The following is a 17,584-nucleotide window of genomic DNA, read 5'->3' as shown; positions in this document are numbered from 1 at the left end:
TTAACAGCTGGCAAGCGGTGCGCTAATCGCTAGCTGACAACTACAGCAGTAATTGTTAGCTGGCAACTAGTCCGGAGATCGCCAGCAGGCAACTAGAGTGCTAATCGTTAGCTATCATGAAAACAATAACTTAGTTGTTTATATCTTAAAAATGCCTTTCCTAAACAAAACTACAGTGTGTTGGAATGTGTGTTTACATTTGTGGAAAAATGAAATATATGACAAAGTCCAATCGAGGAAATCTTTGAGGGGCCCCTGTTGTAGACCCCTGCTTTCCAGTGAATAGAGGCTTGCCAAGGGCCAAATAACAATTTTTGTTATTTAAGTCACGTTCGGACGGACGGAGTATCCCCCTCACCTAGGTAGTTGCGACTCTTGGCCATCTCCGTCACGTTGATCTTGGTGGCCCCTGGCGGGATCTCCGCGATCTTGTGGTAGCCGATCTTGGACAGGGAGTGCTGGAACACTCCCGAGACCAACCTGCAGGTGGCGTTGTCGCCTCCGCACACGCCGCAGGAGTCCGTCACCTTCCCGGAGCCCAGGTATCCATCGCAGCCCGGACTCTGTGGAGATTGCACCATGTATGCAGGCGTAAATAAAAACATACTGCTTTGTATTGCACATTGCTGCCCCCCGGTGGACTGGAGAGGAACATCATCAGTCCCAAAAATCAGTGGACGCTTCCCATGCTTAGATGGTTCAGTTTAGACCAGGGGTCACCAACCTTTTTGAAAGCAAGAGCTACTTCTTGGGTACTGATTAATGCAAAGGGCTACCAGTTTGATACACACTTAAATAAATTGCCAGAAATAGCCAATTTGCTCAATTTACCTTTAATTAATAAAGCTATATACATAAAAACATGGGTATTTCTGTCTGTCGTACATTTTTTTTCCTTTTACGGAAGGTTTTTGTAGAGAATAAATGATTTAAAAAAAAAACACTTAATTGAACGGTTTAAAAGAGGAGAAAAAAGGAAAAAAAAATTAAATTCAATTTTGAAATATAGTTTATCTTCAATTTCGACTCTTTAGAATTCAAAATTCAACCCAAAAAAGAAGAGAAAAACTAGCTAATTCGAATCTTTTTGAAAAAATTTGAAAATTATTTATGGAACATCATTAGTAATTTTTCGTGATTAAAATTATTTTTAGAATTTTGATGACATGTTTTAAATAGGTTAAAATCCAATTTGCATTTTGTTATAATATATAACAAATTGGACCAAGCTATATTTCTAACAAAGACAAATCATTATTTCTTCTAAATTTTCCAGAACAAAAATTTCAAAAGAAATTCAAAAGACTTTGAAATAAGATTTAAATTTGATTACAAAGATTTTCTAGATTTGCCAGAATAATTTTTTTGAACTTTAATCATAATACGTTTGAAGAAGTATTTCACAAATATTCTTCGTCGAAAAAAACAGAAGCTAAAATGAAGAATTAAATCAAAATGTATTTATTATTCTTTACAATTAAAAAAAATAATCTTATTTGAACATTGATTTAAATTGTCAGGAAATAAGAGGAAGGAATTTAAAAGGTAAAAAGGTATGTGTTTAAAAATCCTAAAATCATTTTTAAGGTTGTATTTTTTTTCTCTAAAATTGTCTTTCTGAAAGTTATAAGAAGCAAAGTATAAAAATAAATGAATTTATTTAAACAAATGAAGACCAAGTCTTTAAAATATTTTCTTGGCTTTTCAAATTCTATTTGACTTTTGCCTCCCTTAGAATTAAAAATGTCGAGCAAAGCGAGACCAGCTTGCTAGTAAATAAATCAAATTTAAAAAAAATAGAGGCAGCTCACTGGTAAGTGCTGCTATTTGAGCTATTTTTAGAACAGGCCAGCGGGCGACTCATCTGGTCCTCACGGGCTACCTGGTGCCCGCGGGCACCGCGTTGGTGACCCCTGGTTTAGACCTTGACCACGTCCTGTCTCAGCCACGTTGCCTGTAGCTTGAGCACTGCTTCTCCTCACCTGCTCTTGTTTAGGTAATTAGGCTGGTTCACCTGTCCCTGATCACTAATCAGGGGCGTTTATCCCCAAGAGACCCTGGTTTTTTGACTAATGTTAAAGTTAAAGTACCAATGATTGACACAAACACACTAGGAGTGGCGAAATTATCCTCTGCATTTGACACATCACCCTTGATCACCCCCTGGGAGGTGAGGGGAGCAGTGAGCAGCAGCGGTGGCCGCGGCCAGGAATCATTTCTGGTTATTTAAACCCCAATTCCATCCCTTGATGCTGAGTGCCAAGCAGGGAGGTAGTGGGTCCCATTTTTATAGTCTTTGGTATGACTCGGCCGGGGTTTGAACTCACAGGGTGGACACTCTAACCACTAGGCCACTGAGTAGGTAATGTTGACAGTGTGCCTGCCTTGTCCTAAATAAAACACATTCTTTTTTGCACTCCGTCTACCGTCTCTTCGTCCTGGGGTCACGCCAATAGAAATCAAGCGCAACCGTGACACTGACGACATAAACAGGATCGTGTAAATTACTCAAATGTAAGTACGATCACTAGGCCACTGAGTAGGTAATGTTGACAGTGTGCCTGCCCTGTCCTAAATAAAACACATTCTTTTCTGCACTTCGTCTACCATCTCTTCATCCTGGGGTCACGCCAATAGAAATCAAGTGCAACCGATGACATAAACAGGATCGTGTAAATTACTCAAATGTTTAACCACTAGGCCACTGAGTAGGTAATGTTGACAGTGTGCCTGCCTCGTCCTAAATAAAACACATTCTTTTCTGCACTTCGTCTACCGTCTCTGTGTTCGGGGGTCACGCCAATAGAAATCAAGTGCAACCGATGACATAAAAAGGATCGTGTAAATTACTCAAATGTTTAACCACTAGGCCACTGAGTAGGTAATGTTGACATTGTGCCTGCCTTGTCCTAAATAAAACACATTCTTTTTTGCACTCCGTCTACCGTCTCTTCGTCCTGGGGTCACGCCAATAGAAATCAAGCGCAACCGTGATACCGACGACATAAACAGGATCGTGTAAATTACTCAAATGTAAGTACGATCACTAGGCCAATGAGTAGGTAATGTTGACAGTGTGCCTGCCTCGTCCTAAATAAAACACATTCTTTTCTGCACTTCGTCTACCGTCTCTGTGTCCTGGGGTCACGCCAATAGAAATCAAGCGCAACCGATGACATAAACAGGATCGTGTAAATTACTCAAATGTTTAACCACTAGGCCACTGAGTAGGTAATGTTGACAGTGTGTCTGCCTTGTCCTAAATAAAACACATTCTTTTTTGCACTCCGTCTACTGTCTCTTCGTCCTGGGGTTTTTGTTGTAATATAGTTTCGGTAGGAGGAAAAAACACGACACACATTGCAAAAATTCAGTGTTCAAAAGTCTCATGACAGGGGCGGGGGAAGCGGGGGTGTTCGAAGCTTAATGCGAAGTTTGTTCTCCCAGGTTGCAAACGGACTATTTCGGACCTGGCGTGAAGGTAGAAACATATTTATTAATCTAACTATCAAAAAAGGGACAAACAAAAGGCGCAGAAAGGGAAGGCACAACTTAACGCAGGAAACTAAAGCTAACACTTAGATCAGGGGTTCTCAAGTGGGGGTACGCGTACCCCCTGGGGGTACTTGAAGGTATGCCAAGGGGTACGTGAGATCTTTTTAAAATATTCTAAAAATAGCAACAATTCAAAAATCCTTTATAAATATATCTATTGAATAATACTTCAACAAAATATGAATGTAAGTTCAAAAAACACATCTGCGGTCCTCTCCAAGGTTTCTCATAGTCATTCACATTCACATCCCACTGGGTTTTGTGAGTTTTTCCTTGCCCCTACGTGGCAAGGATGTCCTCATGGCTGGTGCAGCCCTTTGAGACACTTGTGATTTAGGGCTATATAAACAAACATTGATTGATTGATATTTGTATGTCTGGTGACACATTATCTGTATGTAATATTGGCTGCATTTCTGTTGTTCGGGTGCCATGTTGTTCCAGACCACAGCAAATATTACCTAGCTTGCCAAAGATTGTGATAAATCCATAAAAGAAGACAGCTTGCCGTTTCCCGAATCTTGGAAACAAACATCTATACCTTTGGCCATTCTGAGCCAGTCATACTCAGGAGTTATCTTACACTCTGAGAAGTTTTACTAATGTTTTTTAATGTTGTAAAAATGTGTAGAATAAATACTATATTTCAACATTTCTGTCGATGAAGATTTGGTTTCCTTTGTCTTGTGAATTGCATGTTTTATTTTGAAAACTAACTCCTCTTGTTTCAGACCACTTGCCCTTCTTCTTGTGTCATCAGTCTGATGTCATTTCTGACCCCTGATTGTTTCCACCTGTTTTCCATTACCCTCATGTGTCATATAAGCCCACGCCTCCCCGTGTTGTGTGCCAGATTGTCTCGAGTTTTCGTGCCTGTCTTGCTTCCATGTCCATGTCCATGCCTCGCCCCACGCTTATATTCCTGCATCCTGAATTCCCACGCTGCTATTTTGAGTTTGACTTTTCTCCTCCTCAGTTGAGTGATTGGGTTATTTAGTTTTTTCAACCGAAAGTGGTAAGTTATTTATTTTTTTCCTACGAATCTTTCTTTCCTCAAATTTATTGAGTGATTTTTTGTTAACCATTATTAGATTAAGATTAAGTGTAGAAATTGTCATTGTCATTGTTTTCTTCCTCCTGTTGGAGCGTTTTATGTTAATACGTTTTATAGCAGACACGGCGCTAATTATATTTTGTCTTTGTTTTTGTATTTTGTATTTTCCTCCGTTTAGGAGAGGTTCTCGGTTGTTCCGTTTTTTTGGAACCTTTTTCGACAGTTTTTTGCTATTTGTAGATATTGTATTACTCTGACTCTGGATGTGAAAGAGCCTTCAAAATAAAAGCCTAACAAAGTATCCCTACTCTGCATCTGAGTTCAATCCTTTGTCCAAGCCTGACATTGCCTTCATTATATCACTTATATAAGACTTTCAAAGTCATTTTGATAGTAGGCTAATACAACTAATATAGACACTTACATCATGTGTTGCCTTCATTATAACACTTATAAAATACTTTCAAAGTCATTTTGATAGTAGGCTAATATAGCTAATATAGACACTTACATCATGTGTTGCCTTCATTATAACATTTATATAAGACTTTTAAAGTCATTTTGATAGTAGGCTAATACAACTAATATAGACACTTACATCATGTGTTGCCTTCATTATAACACTTATAAAATACTTTTAAAGTCATTTTGATAGTAGGCTAATATAGCTAATATAGACACTTGCATCATGTGTTGCCTTCATCATAACATTTATGTAAGACTTTTAAAGTCATTTTGATAGTAGGTTAATACAACTAATATAGACACTTACATCATGTGTTGCCTTCATTATAACATTTATATAAGACTTTTAAAGTAATTTTGATAGTAGGTTAATATAGCTAATATAGACACTTACATCATGTGTTGTCTTCATTATAACACTTATAAAAGACTTTTAAAGTCATTTTGATAGTAGGCTAATATAGCTAATATAGACACTTGCATCATGTGTTGCCTTCATTATAACATTTATATAAGACTTTTAAAGTATTTTGATAGTAGACTAATATAGCTAATATAGACACTTGCATCATGTGTTGCCTTCATTATAACATTTATATAAGACTTTTAAAGTCATTTTGATAGTAGGCTAATATAGCTAATATAGACACTTACATCATGTGTTGCCTTCATTATATCACTTATATAAGACTTTCAAAGTCATTTTGATAGTAGGCTAATATAGCTAATATAGACACTTACATCATGTTTTGCCTTCATTATAACATTTATATAAGACTTTTAAAGTCATTTTGATAGTAGGCTAATACAACTAATATAGACACTTACATCATGTGTTGCCTTCATTATAACACTTATATAAGACTTTTAAAGTCATTTTGATAGTAGGCTAATATAGCTAATATAGACACTTGCATCATGTGTTGCCTTCCTTATAACACTTATATAAGACTTTTAAAGTCATTTTGATAGTAGGCTAATATAGCTAATATAGACTCTTACATCATGTGTTGTCTTCATTATAACACTTATAAAATACTTTTAAAGTCATTTTGATAGTAGGCTAATATAGCTAATATAGACACTTGCATCATGTGTTGCCTTCATTATAACATTTATATAAGACTTTTAAAGTAATTTTGATAGTAGGTTAATATAGGTAATATAGACACTTGCATCATGTGTTGCCTTCATTATAACACTTATAAAATACTTTTAAAGTCATTTTGATAGTAGGCTAATATAGCTAATATAGACACTTGCATCATGTGTTGCCTTCATTATAACACTTATATAAGACTTTTAAAGTATTTTGATAGTAGACTAATATAGCTAATATAGACACTTACATCATGTTTTGCCTTCGTTATAACATTTATATAAGACTTTTAAAGTCATTTTGATAGTAGGCTAATACAACTAATATAGACACTTACATCATGTGTTGCCTTCATTATAACACTTATATAAGACTTTTAAAGTCATTTTGATAGTAGGCTAATATAGCTAATATAGACACTTGCATCATGTGTTGCCTTCCTTATAACACTTATATAAGACTTTTAAAGTCATTTTGATAGTAGGCTAATATAGCTAATATAGACTCTTACATCATGTGTTGTCTTCATTATAACACTTATAAAATACTTTTAAAGTCATTTTGATAGTAGGCTAATATAGCTAATATAGACACTTGCATCATGTGTTGCCTTCATTATAACATTTATATAAGACTTTTAAAGTAATTTTGATAGTAGGTTAATATAGGTAATATAGACACTTGCATCATGTGTTGCCTTCATTATAACACTTATATAAGACTTTTAAAGTCATTTTCATAGTAGGCTAATATAGACACTTACATCATGCGTTCCCTTCATTATAACACTTATATAAGACTTTTAAAGTCATTTTGATAGTAGGCTAATATAGCTAATATAGACTCTTACATCATGTGTTGTCTTCATTATAACACTTATAAAATACTTTTAAAGTCATTTTGATAGTAGGGTAATATAGGTAATATAGACACTTGCATCATGTGTTGCCTTCATCATAACACTTATATAAGACTTTTAAAGTCATTTTCATAGTAGGCTAATATAGCTAATATAGACTCTTACATCATGTGTTGTCTTCATTATAACACTTATAAAATACTTTTAAAGTCATTTTGATAGTAGGCTAATATAGCTAATATAGACACTTGCATCATGTGTTGCCTTCATTATAACACCTATATAAGACTTTTAAAGTCAATTTGATAGTAGGCTAATATAGCTAATATAGACACTTACATCATGTGTTGTCTTCATTATAACACTTATAAAAGACTTTTAAAGTCATTTTGATAGTAGGCTAATATAGCTAAATAGACACTTGCATAATGTGTTGCCTTCATTATAACACTTATATAAGACTTTTAAAGTCATTTTGATAGTAGGCTAATATAGAGACTTACATCATGTGTTGCCTTCATTATAACACTTATAAAGGACTTTTGAAGTCATGTTGATAGTAGGCTAATATAGCTAATATAGACTCTTACATCATGTGTTGCCTTCATTATAACTCTTATATAAGACTTTTAAAGTCATTTTGATAGTAGGCTAGTATAGCCAATATAGACACTTACACCATGTGTTGCCTTCATTATAACACCTATAAAATACTTTTAAAGTCATTTTGATAGTAGGCTAATATAGACACTTCCATCATGTGTTGCCTTCATTAAAACACTTATATAAGACGTTTAAAATCATTTTGATAGTAGGCTAATATAGCTAATATAGACACTTACATCATGTGTTGCCTTCATTATAACACTTATAAAGGACTTTTAAAGTCATGTTGATAGTAGGCTAATATAGCTAATATAGACTCTTACATCATGTGTTGCCTTCATTATAACTCTTATATAAGACTTTTAAAGTCATTTTGATAGTAGGCTAGTATAGCCAATATAGACACTTACATCATGTGTTGCCTTCATTATAACACTTATAAAAGACTTTTAAAGTCATTTTGATAGTAGGCTAATATAGCTAAATAGACACTTGCATAATGTGTTGCCTTCATTATAACACTTATATAAGACTTTTAAAGTCATTTTGATAGTAGGCTAATATAGACACTTACATCATGTGTTGCCTTCATTATAACACTTATAAAATACTTTTAAAGTCATTTTGATAGTAGGCTAATATAGACACTTCCATCATGTGTTGCCTTCATTAAAACACTTATATAAGACGTTTAAAATCATTTTGATAGTAGGCTAATATAGCTAATATAGACACTTACATCATGTGTTGCCTTCATTAAATTACTTATATAAGACGTTTAAAGTCATTTTGATAGTAGGCTAATATAGCTAATATAGACACTTGCATCATGTGTTGCCATCATCATAACACTTATATAAAAGTATTTTCATTTTTAGCGGTTCCAGATCGATTTATATTTTGTGTTTGCGGTCCAATTCGGCTCTTTCAACGTTTTGGGTTGCTGACCCCTGATTTAAAGGAAGGCAAAGATAAAAGTGCAGAAAAAGTGAAGCAAGTCTGGAATGGCACAGCTCAACAAAGAGTTTAAATGTGATCCTCCAGCTGGAAAAAATAAAGAAAAAAGTCACCTGTTTAGGGGGGAAAAAAAGCCAAGTGAAAGTCTCTAAAAGCAGCCGTGTCGAGCTGTTACTGACATGATGACTACTAAATAGCTCTTCGGTCATTTTTATCTGAAGAAAATGGAGAAAAGCGTTCCGCTCGTAAAACAAACGCCGTCACTTCTACGGGGTCACCAGCGGCCACTTGGACGGTGGAACACGCGACTCGAGGAAAACGTGCAAAAGTTATACGCATAAAACCAGCTGCGTGGCTCTGTCCATCCTTTATCTGACCTGTCAATGAAATATCATATAACCAGACACTTTTAAGAGAGACGCTCTTACGGGAAAAGTCAAAACGTCATCGCTATCAAAACAACACCTAACGTTTAAGGAAGACTAATGCTGGGAAGATAGTGACGACTCATCCTAGCTTAGCAGCTCATTTACCTGAGAGAAGACGACAAAAAAAAACATTGCTCTGCGGTTGACAAAAGTACCGATAACAATGTAATGAGATTCACCGAGGATAAATTGAGTGATTGATTGAAACTTTTATTAGTAGATTGCACAGTACAGTACAGGGGTCGGGAACCTTTTTTGGCTGAGAGAGTCATGAAAGACAAATATTTTAAAATGTATTTCCGTGAGAGCAATATAATATTTTTAACACTTAAAGTGTCAGGTTCAAACACTGATGACATTTATTAAACAGACAAGAAGCAAGGAATTAAACAGAGACAGGATTCATTTTAGCTCAATGAGGAGAAACGCGTAGACCCTGTACCCTTGTAAAGTGTCGTCCTACGCTCTGACAAGAGAATTCTACGCCTCCTCTTTTATTTTGACTTTCCATGATTACAACAAAAATATTCTTTTTAATAACGTTGTTATTCCGAAGCTAACAAATAATAAATAAAATACTTTTGACCATTAATGCGACTTTTTGAACAGGTGCGAAAGAAACAGATGGATGGATTCAAATGCATGAGAATGTTTTATATTTTGAACGTTATTTTTAACACTACGATTACCAGCGGAATTATTAATTAATTATCGTGTTAAGCAACGTCAGCTAAGATTATTCTGAGGCCAGATGCAGTCATCAAAAAGAGCCACATCTGGCTCGAGAACCATAGGTTCCGTACCCCTGGTACAGTACATCCATCCATCCATCCCTTTTCTGCCGCTTATTCCCGTTCGGGGTCGCGGGGGGCGCTGGCGCCTATCTCAGCTACAATCGGGCGGAAGGCGGGGTACACCCTGGACAAGTCGCCACCTCATCGCAGGGCCAACACAGATAGACAGACAACATTCACACTCACATTCACACACTAGGGCCAATTTTAGTGTTGCCAATCAACCTATCCCCAGGTGCATGTCTTTGGAAGTGGGAGGAAGCCGGAGTACCCGGAGGGAACCCACGCATTCACGGGGAGAACATGCAAACTCCACACAGAAAGATCCCGAGCCTGGATTTGAACCCAGGACTGCAGGACCTTCGTATTGTGAGGCAGACGCACTAACCCCTCTACCACCGTGAAGCCCGGTACAGTACATATTCCGTACAATTGACCAATAAATGGTAAAACCCGAATAAGTTTTTCAACTTGTTTAAGTCGGGGTCCACGTCATACTTGCCAACCCTCCCAATTTTCCCAACAGACTCCCGAATTTCAGTGCCTCTCCCGGGGCAATTTTCCTGAATTTCTCCCGATTTCCACTAAGACAACACTATTGGGGGCGTGCCTTTAGCATCCTTTCTCATCTGAAACCTTCACCCATTAACATGCGTGAGGACTGCCTGTCATCATAACATCTACGGCTTTTACACACACAAACACAAGCGAATGCAAGGCATACTTGGTCAACAGCCATACAGGTCACACTGAGGGTGGCCGTATAAACAACTTTAACACTGTTACAAATATGCGCCACACTGTGAACCCACACCAAAACAAGAATGAAAAACACATCTGCACCGGAACGCAACATAAATGCAGCAGAACAAATACCCAGAACCCCTTGCAGCACTAACTGTTCCGGGACGCTACAATATACACTCCCGAATTCGGAGGTCTCAAGGTTGGCAAGTATGGTCCACGTTAATCATTTCATAGAAATGGGTTATACTTGTATAGCGCTTTTCTACCTTCAAGGTACAAGGTATAGCCTTCCCCTCCACAGTAGGTCAGCCCAGAGCCTGGGGGTCTAAAAACCCTTCTTAAGACCTGCCTCTTCTCACTGGCCTTTGACCTGAGCTGAGTCCGCCCACTAGGCCACCATTTCTAGTCCCCCCCCCCAACCCCTTTCGCGTTATTTTTTTTACAATTTGTCGCATCCATCCATTTCCTACCGCTTATTCCCTTTGGGGTCGCGGGGGGCGCTGGTGCCTATCTCAGCTACAATTGGGCAGATATTATTATTTTTATTTTTTAATTAATTAATTTTTGTAATTATTTGACTCATTTTACCGTATTGCTTTTGTTTAGCTCATTCATTGTTTATGTTCTTTGTTTGTTTTTGTTTTTTGGTTATTTTTTGCTCTATGCTTTTAAACCTGTAAAACACTTTGGTTCAATTTAAAAGTTGTTGTAAATGTGCTATATAAACAAAGTTGCCTTGCCTTGCCTACTCAAAGCGATTTGACACTATTTCCACATTCACCCATTCACACGCACATTCCCACATGTATTGTAGCGTCCCGGAAGAGTTAGTGCTGCAAGGGGTTCTGGGAATTTGTTCTGTTGTGTTACGGTGTGGACGTTCTCCCGAAATGTGTTTGTCATTCTTGTTTGGTGTGGCGCATATTTGTAACAGTGGTGAAGTTGTTTATACGGCCACCCTCAGTGTGGCCTGTATGGCTGTTGACCAAGTATGCCTTGCATTCACTTGTGTGTGTGTGTGTGTGAAAAGCCCTAGATATTATGTGAGGCAGTGCCTTTAAGGTTCATTGGCGCTCTTTACTTCTCCCTACGTTCGTGTACCACTCCGTACAGCGGCATTTTAAAAAGTCATAAATTTTACTTTTTGAAACAGATCATTTCCGATATTACATTTTAAAGCCGAAAATATCGGCAGTCTGACATTATCAGACATCTTTACTAACAACCCACCGATCTCAGGGCGGACGCTCTAACCACAAGGCCACTGTGTAAGAGTAGGAGTCTTGCTCAAGGACACAATGGACGTGAGTAGGTTGGTGGAAGCGAGGGATCGAACCAGGAACGCTCAGGTTGCTGGCACGGCCACTCTCCCACCTGCGCCACGCCATCCTCGGGATGAAAAAGACTCAGCCAAAGTCCCGAGAAGTAATGTTGACATTTTCAACACCAACAAAGCAAGATGCTTGGGAGAAGAAAAAAAAACGCTCAAACGTAAAACCATGCTCCGCTTTTCAAAAATGCGCTAGCTTTATGCTAATTTACATTGGACTTTGCATAGACGGGCTACTGTTTACATTAGCGATTTTACATGGCGATTTTTATTACAAGTCGCCGCTTCATCGCAGCTAAAATAGGCACAAGCGACCCCCCGCGGCCGCAAAGGGAATAAGCGGTAGAAAATGGATGGATGGATGGATGGATTTTTATTACAAGCAGCGCTGTCGCAATCGTTTCTTGTAAAATGATTTCAACTCTCGAGCATCTGCCGCTGTTTTGCTTTCCGAAATCACTAAGCATGTTGGGTCACGACGTCATTCCCAACCACTGGGATTGATAAGGGAATGGTTTGAAAAACTGGCAAGTAGAGATGTCCAATAATGGCTTTTTTGCCAATATTCCAATATTGTCCAACTCTTAATTACCGATTCCGATATCAACCGATACCGATGTATACAGTGGTGGAATGAACACATTATTATGCCTAATTTTGTTGTGATGCCCCGCTGGATGCATTAAACAATGTAAGAAGGTTTTCCAAAATAAATCAACTCAAGTTATGGGAAAAAAAAATGCCAACATCGCACTGTCATATTTATTATTGAAGTCACACATTGCATTATTTTTTTTAACATTCCTCAAAACAGCAGCTTGGAATTTGGGCCATGCTCTCCCTGAGAGAGCATGAGGAGGTTGAGGTAGGCGGGGTTGGGGATGCGGGGAGGTATATTTTGTAGTTTCCCGGAAGAGTTAGTGCTCCAAGGGGTTCCGGTTATTTGTTCTGTTGTGTTTATGTTGTGTTACTGTGCGGATGTTCTCCCGAAATGTGTCTGTCATTCTTGTTTGGTGTGGGTTCACAGTGTGGCGCATATTTGTAACAGTGTTAAAGTTGTTCATACGGCCACCCTCTGTGTGACCTGTATTGCTGTTGACCAAGTATGCGTTGCATTCACTTGTGTGTGTGTGTGTGTGTGTGTGTGTGTGTGTGTGTGTGTGTGTGTGTGTGTGTGTGTGTGTGTGTGTGTGTGTGTGTGTGTGTGTGTGTGTGTGTGAAAAGCCTACGCAAAGGAAGTGCCTTTAAGGTTTATTGGCGCGCCGTACATCTCCCTAGGTCCGTGTACACAGCTGTGTTTTAAAAAGTCAAAAATTTAACTTTTTGGAATTGATCCTGATAATTTTTAAAACGATACCGATAATTTCCGATATTACATTTTAAAGTTATTTGTTCTGTTGTGTTTATGTTGTGTTACGGTGCGGATGTTCTCCCGAAATGTGTCTGTCATTCTTGTTTGGTGTGGGTTCACAGTGTGGCGCATATTTGTAACAGTGTTAAAGTTGTTCATACGGCCACCCTCTGTGTGACCTGTATTGCTGTTGACCAAGTATGCGTTGCATTCAGTTGTGTGTGTGTGTGTGTGTGTGTGTGTGTGTGTGTGTGTGTGTGTGTGTGTGTGTGTGTGTGTGTGTGTGTGTGTGTGTGTGTGTGTGTGTGTGTGTGTGTGTGTGTGTGTGTGTGTGTGAAAAGCATACGCAAAGGAAGTGCCTTTAAGGTTTATTGGCGCGCCGTACATCTCCCTAGGTCCGTGTACACAGCTGCGTTTTAAAAAGTCAAAAATTTAACTTTTTGGAATTGATCCTGATAATTTTTAAAACGATACCGATAATTTCCGATATTACATTGTAAAGTTATTTGTTCTGTTGTGTTTATGTTGTGTTACGGTGCGGATGTTCTCCCGAAATGTGTCTGCCATTCTTGTTTGGTGTTAGTTCACAGTGTGGCACATATTTGTAACAGTGTTAAAGTTGTTCATACGGCCACCCTCTGTGTGACCTGTATTGCTGTTGACCAAGTATGCGTTGCATTCAGTTGTGTGTGTGTGTGTGTGTGTGTGTGTGTGTGTGTGTGTGTGTGTGTGTGTGTGTGTGTGTGTGTGTGTGTGTGTGTGTGTGTGTGAAAAGCATACGCAAAGGAAGTGCCTTTAAGGTTTATTGGCGCGCCGTACATCTCCCTAGGTCCGTGTACACAGCTGCGTTTTAAAAAGTCAAAAATTTAACTTTTTGGAATTGATCCTGATAATTTTTAAAACGATACCGATAATTTCCGATATTACATTGTAACGTTATTTGTTCTGTTGTGTTTATGTTGTGTTACGGTGCGGATGTTCTCCCGAAATGTGTCTGTCATTCTTGTTTGGTGTTAGTTCACAGTGTGGCACATATTTGTAACAGTGTTAAAGTTCTTTATACGGCCACCCTCAGTGTGACCTGTATGGCTGTTGACCAAGTATGCTTTGCATTCACGGCGTTTTAAAAAGTCAAAAATCCTGATAATTTTTAAACCGATGCCGATAATTTCCGATTTTACATCTTAAAGCATTTATCGGCCGATAATATCGGCAGTCTGATATTATCGGACATCCCTACTGGCAAGCGATTCCAAGGAATTGATACACTCGGAGCCGATTCCAAACAGAACCGGTGTTTGATTCCCATCCCTATACGCGAGTAAGGTACAAACACCGGCTCTCATTGTGGTCTTCAAAACTCAAATCTGTGGCTGAATCGTCACTTCCTCGGCGAGCAAAATTCATCGTAAAAACAAAACAAAAAACAGAAGTGTCGCTGATGTCGCTATTTTAACAAACCCTAAAAGAGAAACCTCGACATGTTTTTTTATGGAAGGAAAACTCCGCTCTCTACCACATGAGTGACTTTCTCCCAGTGGGTTGCTCCCAGCTGCCATCTGCCTTCTTTGCAGGAACCCTAGAGGGGTTTTATATATTTTCTTTTTTTAAAACCTCGCTAGATCCCACTTTCATCTGGAAATGGTTATGTGAGGCTCCTAGTTCACGATGGAAAAGAATAACACTGTCTTAAACCTAAATCCTGACTGGGTATTTTTCCCACAAGGCAGGCACACACACACACACACACACACACACACACACACACATTCTGTAATTTCTGACCTTCTTGAAACCTCCGAAAAATGCCCACCTCTTTAAGACCACCCTTAGTAGATGTACAAAGATGTGTATTTACAACTTTAAAAATATATACACAGTATGCAAATGCAAAAAAGCCCACGCAAAGCTTCCTTTGCGTAGGCTTTTTTCACACACACACACACACACACACACACACACACACACACACACACACACACACACACACACACACACACACACACAAGTGAATGCAACGCATACTTGGTCAACAGGCATACAGGTCACACTGAGGGTGGCCGTATGAACAACTTTAACACTGTTACAAATATGCGCCACACTGTGAACCCACACCAAACAAGAATGACGGACACATTTCGAGAGAGTTGGAATTTCACAACAAAAAGTTCACAATTCCACAAGAAAAACTTGGAATAAAAGTCGTCATTTTACTCAATGCAAGTCAACATTTTACAAGAAAAACTGGACATTTGTGCAATGTTATGATAAAAGTTGGAATTTTACTCAATAACAGTGGCAATTTTACAAGAAAAGCTTAAGATTTTGGCAATTTTAGGAAAAAGGGTCGGAATTTTACCCGACAAAAGTCACAATTCTATAAGAAAACTTGAAAATGTCGTCAATATTATAATAATATTGATTGATTGATTGAAACTTTTATTAGTAGATTGCACAGTTCAGCACATATTCCGTACAATTGACCACTAAATGGTAACACCCAATAAGTTTTTCAACTTGTCTAAGTCCGCCACGCCCATGGGATCAATGTTTTGTTTTGGTCATGTTTGGTTTTGTTGTTTGGACATTCAGTTCTTGTTCCTGCACTTCCTTGTTTGTCTTATTACCATAGCAACTCATTAGTTTTCACCTTGTCCTCATGTCACGCCCCTGTCCTCATGTCTCACGCCTGTTTGTAATCACCATAGTATTATTTAAGCCACAGTAACCAGTTAGTCAGCCTGGCAACATCACCTCCTTCTCACGTCTACCACCTGCTACGCACCTTGCTATGATCCATGTCTCGTTCACGTTTCCATGTCAAGTAAGTTTTTTGTTTATAGTTCATAGTCAATTGCCTTTGTGCTAGTTTCCTTAGGCAGTTTTTGTACCGCCATCGTGCGCGCTTTTTGTTGGTTCCTGTTTTTTAGTTGTAGTGTCAAAATAAAAAGATGCCATCGCTGTTTCCACTTCATTCGATTTGCACCTCGGGAAAACTATCCTTGTCCAAGTTTGACAAAGTCGGGGTCCATGTTAATCAATTCATGGTATAATAATCTGAATTTTACTTGGCAAAATTATGACAAAAGTCATTTTACCCCAAAAAATTCACTATTTTACAAGAACAACTACAAATTGGCAATATTGTGATATAAGTCAGAATTGAATATGACAAATGCCACCCTTTAAGGAAAAAGTTATAATTTTACATTAAAAAGTGATAATTTTACAAGAAAATATTGTAACATTACAGAAACAGAAAGAATATGGGAAAAGATTTCTAATTTTAAAAGAAAAAAATCGACAAATTGTGTGAAAAAGACTTAGTTCATTTGTTTGTTTTTTTGTTTGTAATTGGTTTTCAAGCTTCATTATTTACGTCAAGTTATTACAGTATGTCTCTCTATACATATTTATTCAATTTATTTTTAATTAATTTTGGCCAAGGGGGGCACATTTCAATTTCTTACACACACTTCTTAATACTTATTTTGGCCAGAGGGGGAGCACTTCAAATTTTTTTTTTACGCACACTTGTTATTTCATATGTTGACCAGAGGGGGAGCACTTTTAAATCCGACACACAGTCAATTTAAATAAGCCCTCCTTTGTGGGACTGCCCTAATTTTGATAGATTTTTTCTATAAAATGTAATGGTTTTCTCTATTGGGGCCATGGTTTTGGTCCTAACTTGTTCACCAGTCCTCATATGGAAGGTACTTTTCCTTGTTGATGTCTCAAAAAGGGTAGAAATATAAGAATCCACACACGACAGAAGAGAGTTGAAGATGTGCAGTAGAAAGCCTTCATTCTTACACAACAACAACATTAACCCTGCTGTCATTATGTAAGAAGCATGATTCCGACAAACAAAGCTTGTGTCCCTCTACGGTGCATTTTCAGAGCAAATTATGGCTGATTTACAAACAAAAAACGAATAAATTAACGTTGTTTGGTCCATTTCGAAGGATTTGACTAGTATTAAAACAAGCGTGTGATTTAGAGATTAGATGTTCGCAAACAAATCGAGTCTTTTGAAGGTCGCACACTCTGGAACGATATCCTTCTCCATGTGAGACAGGCCCCTTCTTTGACTACAATTAAGACCCTTCTTAAAACCCATTTTTACTAATTGGCTTTTAACTCAGCATGAGACTTTGAAATGTTTAAACTGTTTTTGACGTTTTACCTGCCTCTTTATATATATATATATATATATATATGTATGTATATATATATATATATATATATATATATATATATATATATATATATATATATATATATATATATATATATATATATATATGTATATATATATATATATATATATATATAT

At 37.6% G+C, this 17,584-nt stretch overlaps 1 protein-coding gene across 2 annotated transcripts in view; it reads right to left on the bottom strand.

The window, feature by feature from the left end:
• LOC133536257 (thrombospondin type-1 domain-containing protein 4-like) overlaps positions 1–17,584 on the bottom strand; it is a 71,160-nt gene that overhangs the window by 46,373 nt on the left and 7,203 nt on the right. For both annotated transcript variants that reach the window (XR_009802431.1, XM_061876660.1), the window contains exon 2: positions 359–563. Coding sequence is in view for 1 of the 2 variants with exons in the window: in XM_061876660.1 (XP_061732644.1) it covers positions 359–563 (205 nt within the window). In the remaining variant the exon portion in view is untranslated. The remainder of the gene's footprint in view (positions 1–358; positions 564–17,584) is intronic.

The sequence above is a fragment of the Nerophis ophidion genome, linkage group LG02, assembly GCF_033978795.1.
Source record: "Nerophis ophidion isolate RoL-2023_Sa linkage group LG02, RoL_Noph_v1.0, whole genome shotgun sequence".
Classification (NCBI taxonomy): Eukaryota; Metazoa; Chordata; class Actinopteri; order Syngnathiformes; family Syngnathidae; genus Nerophis; species Nerophis ophidion.
Note: the sequence above shows the minus strand (reverse complement) of the source record. Positions and strands in the feature narration are given on the sequence as shown.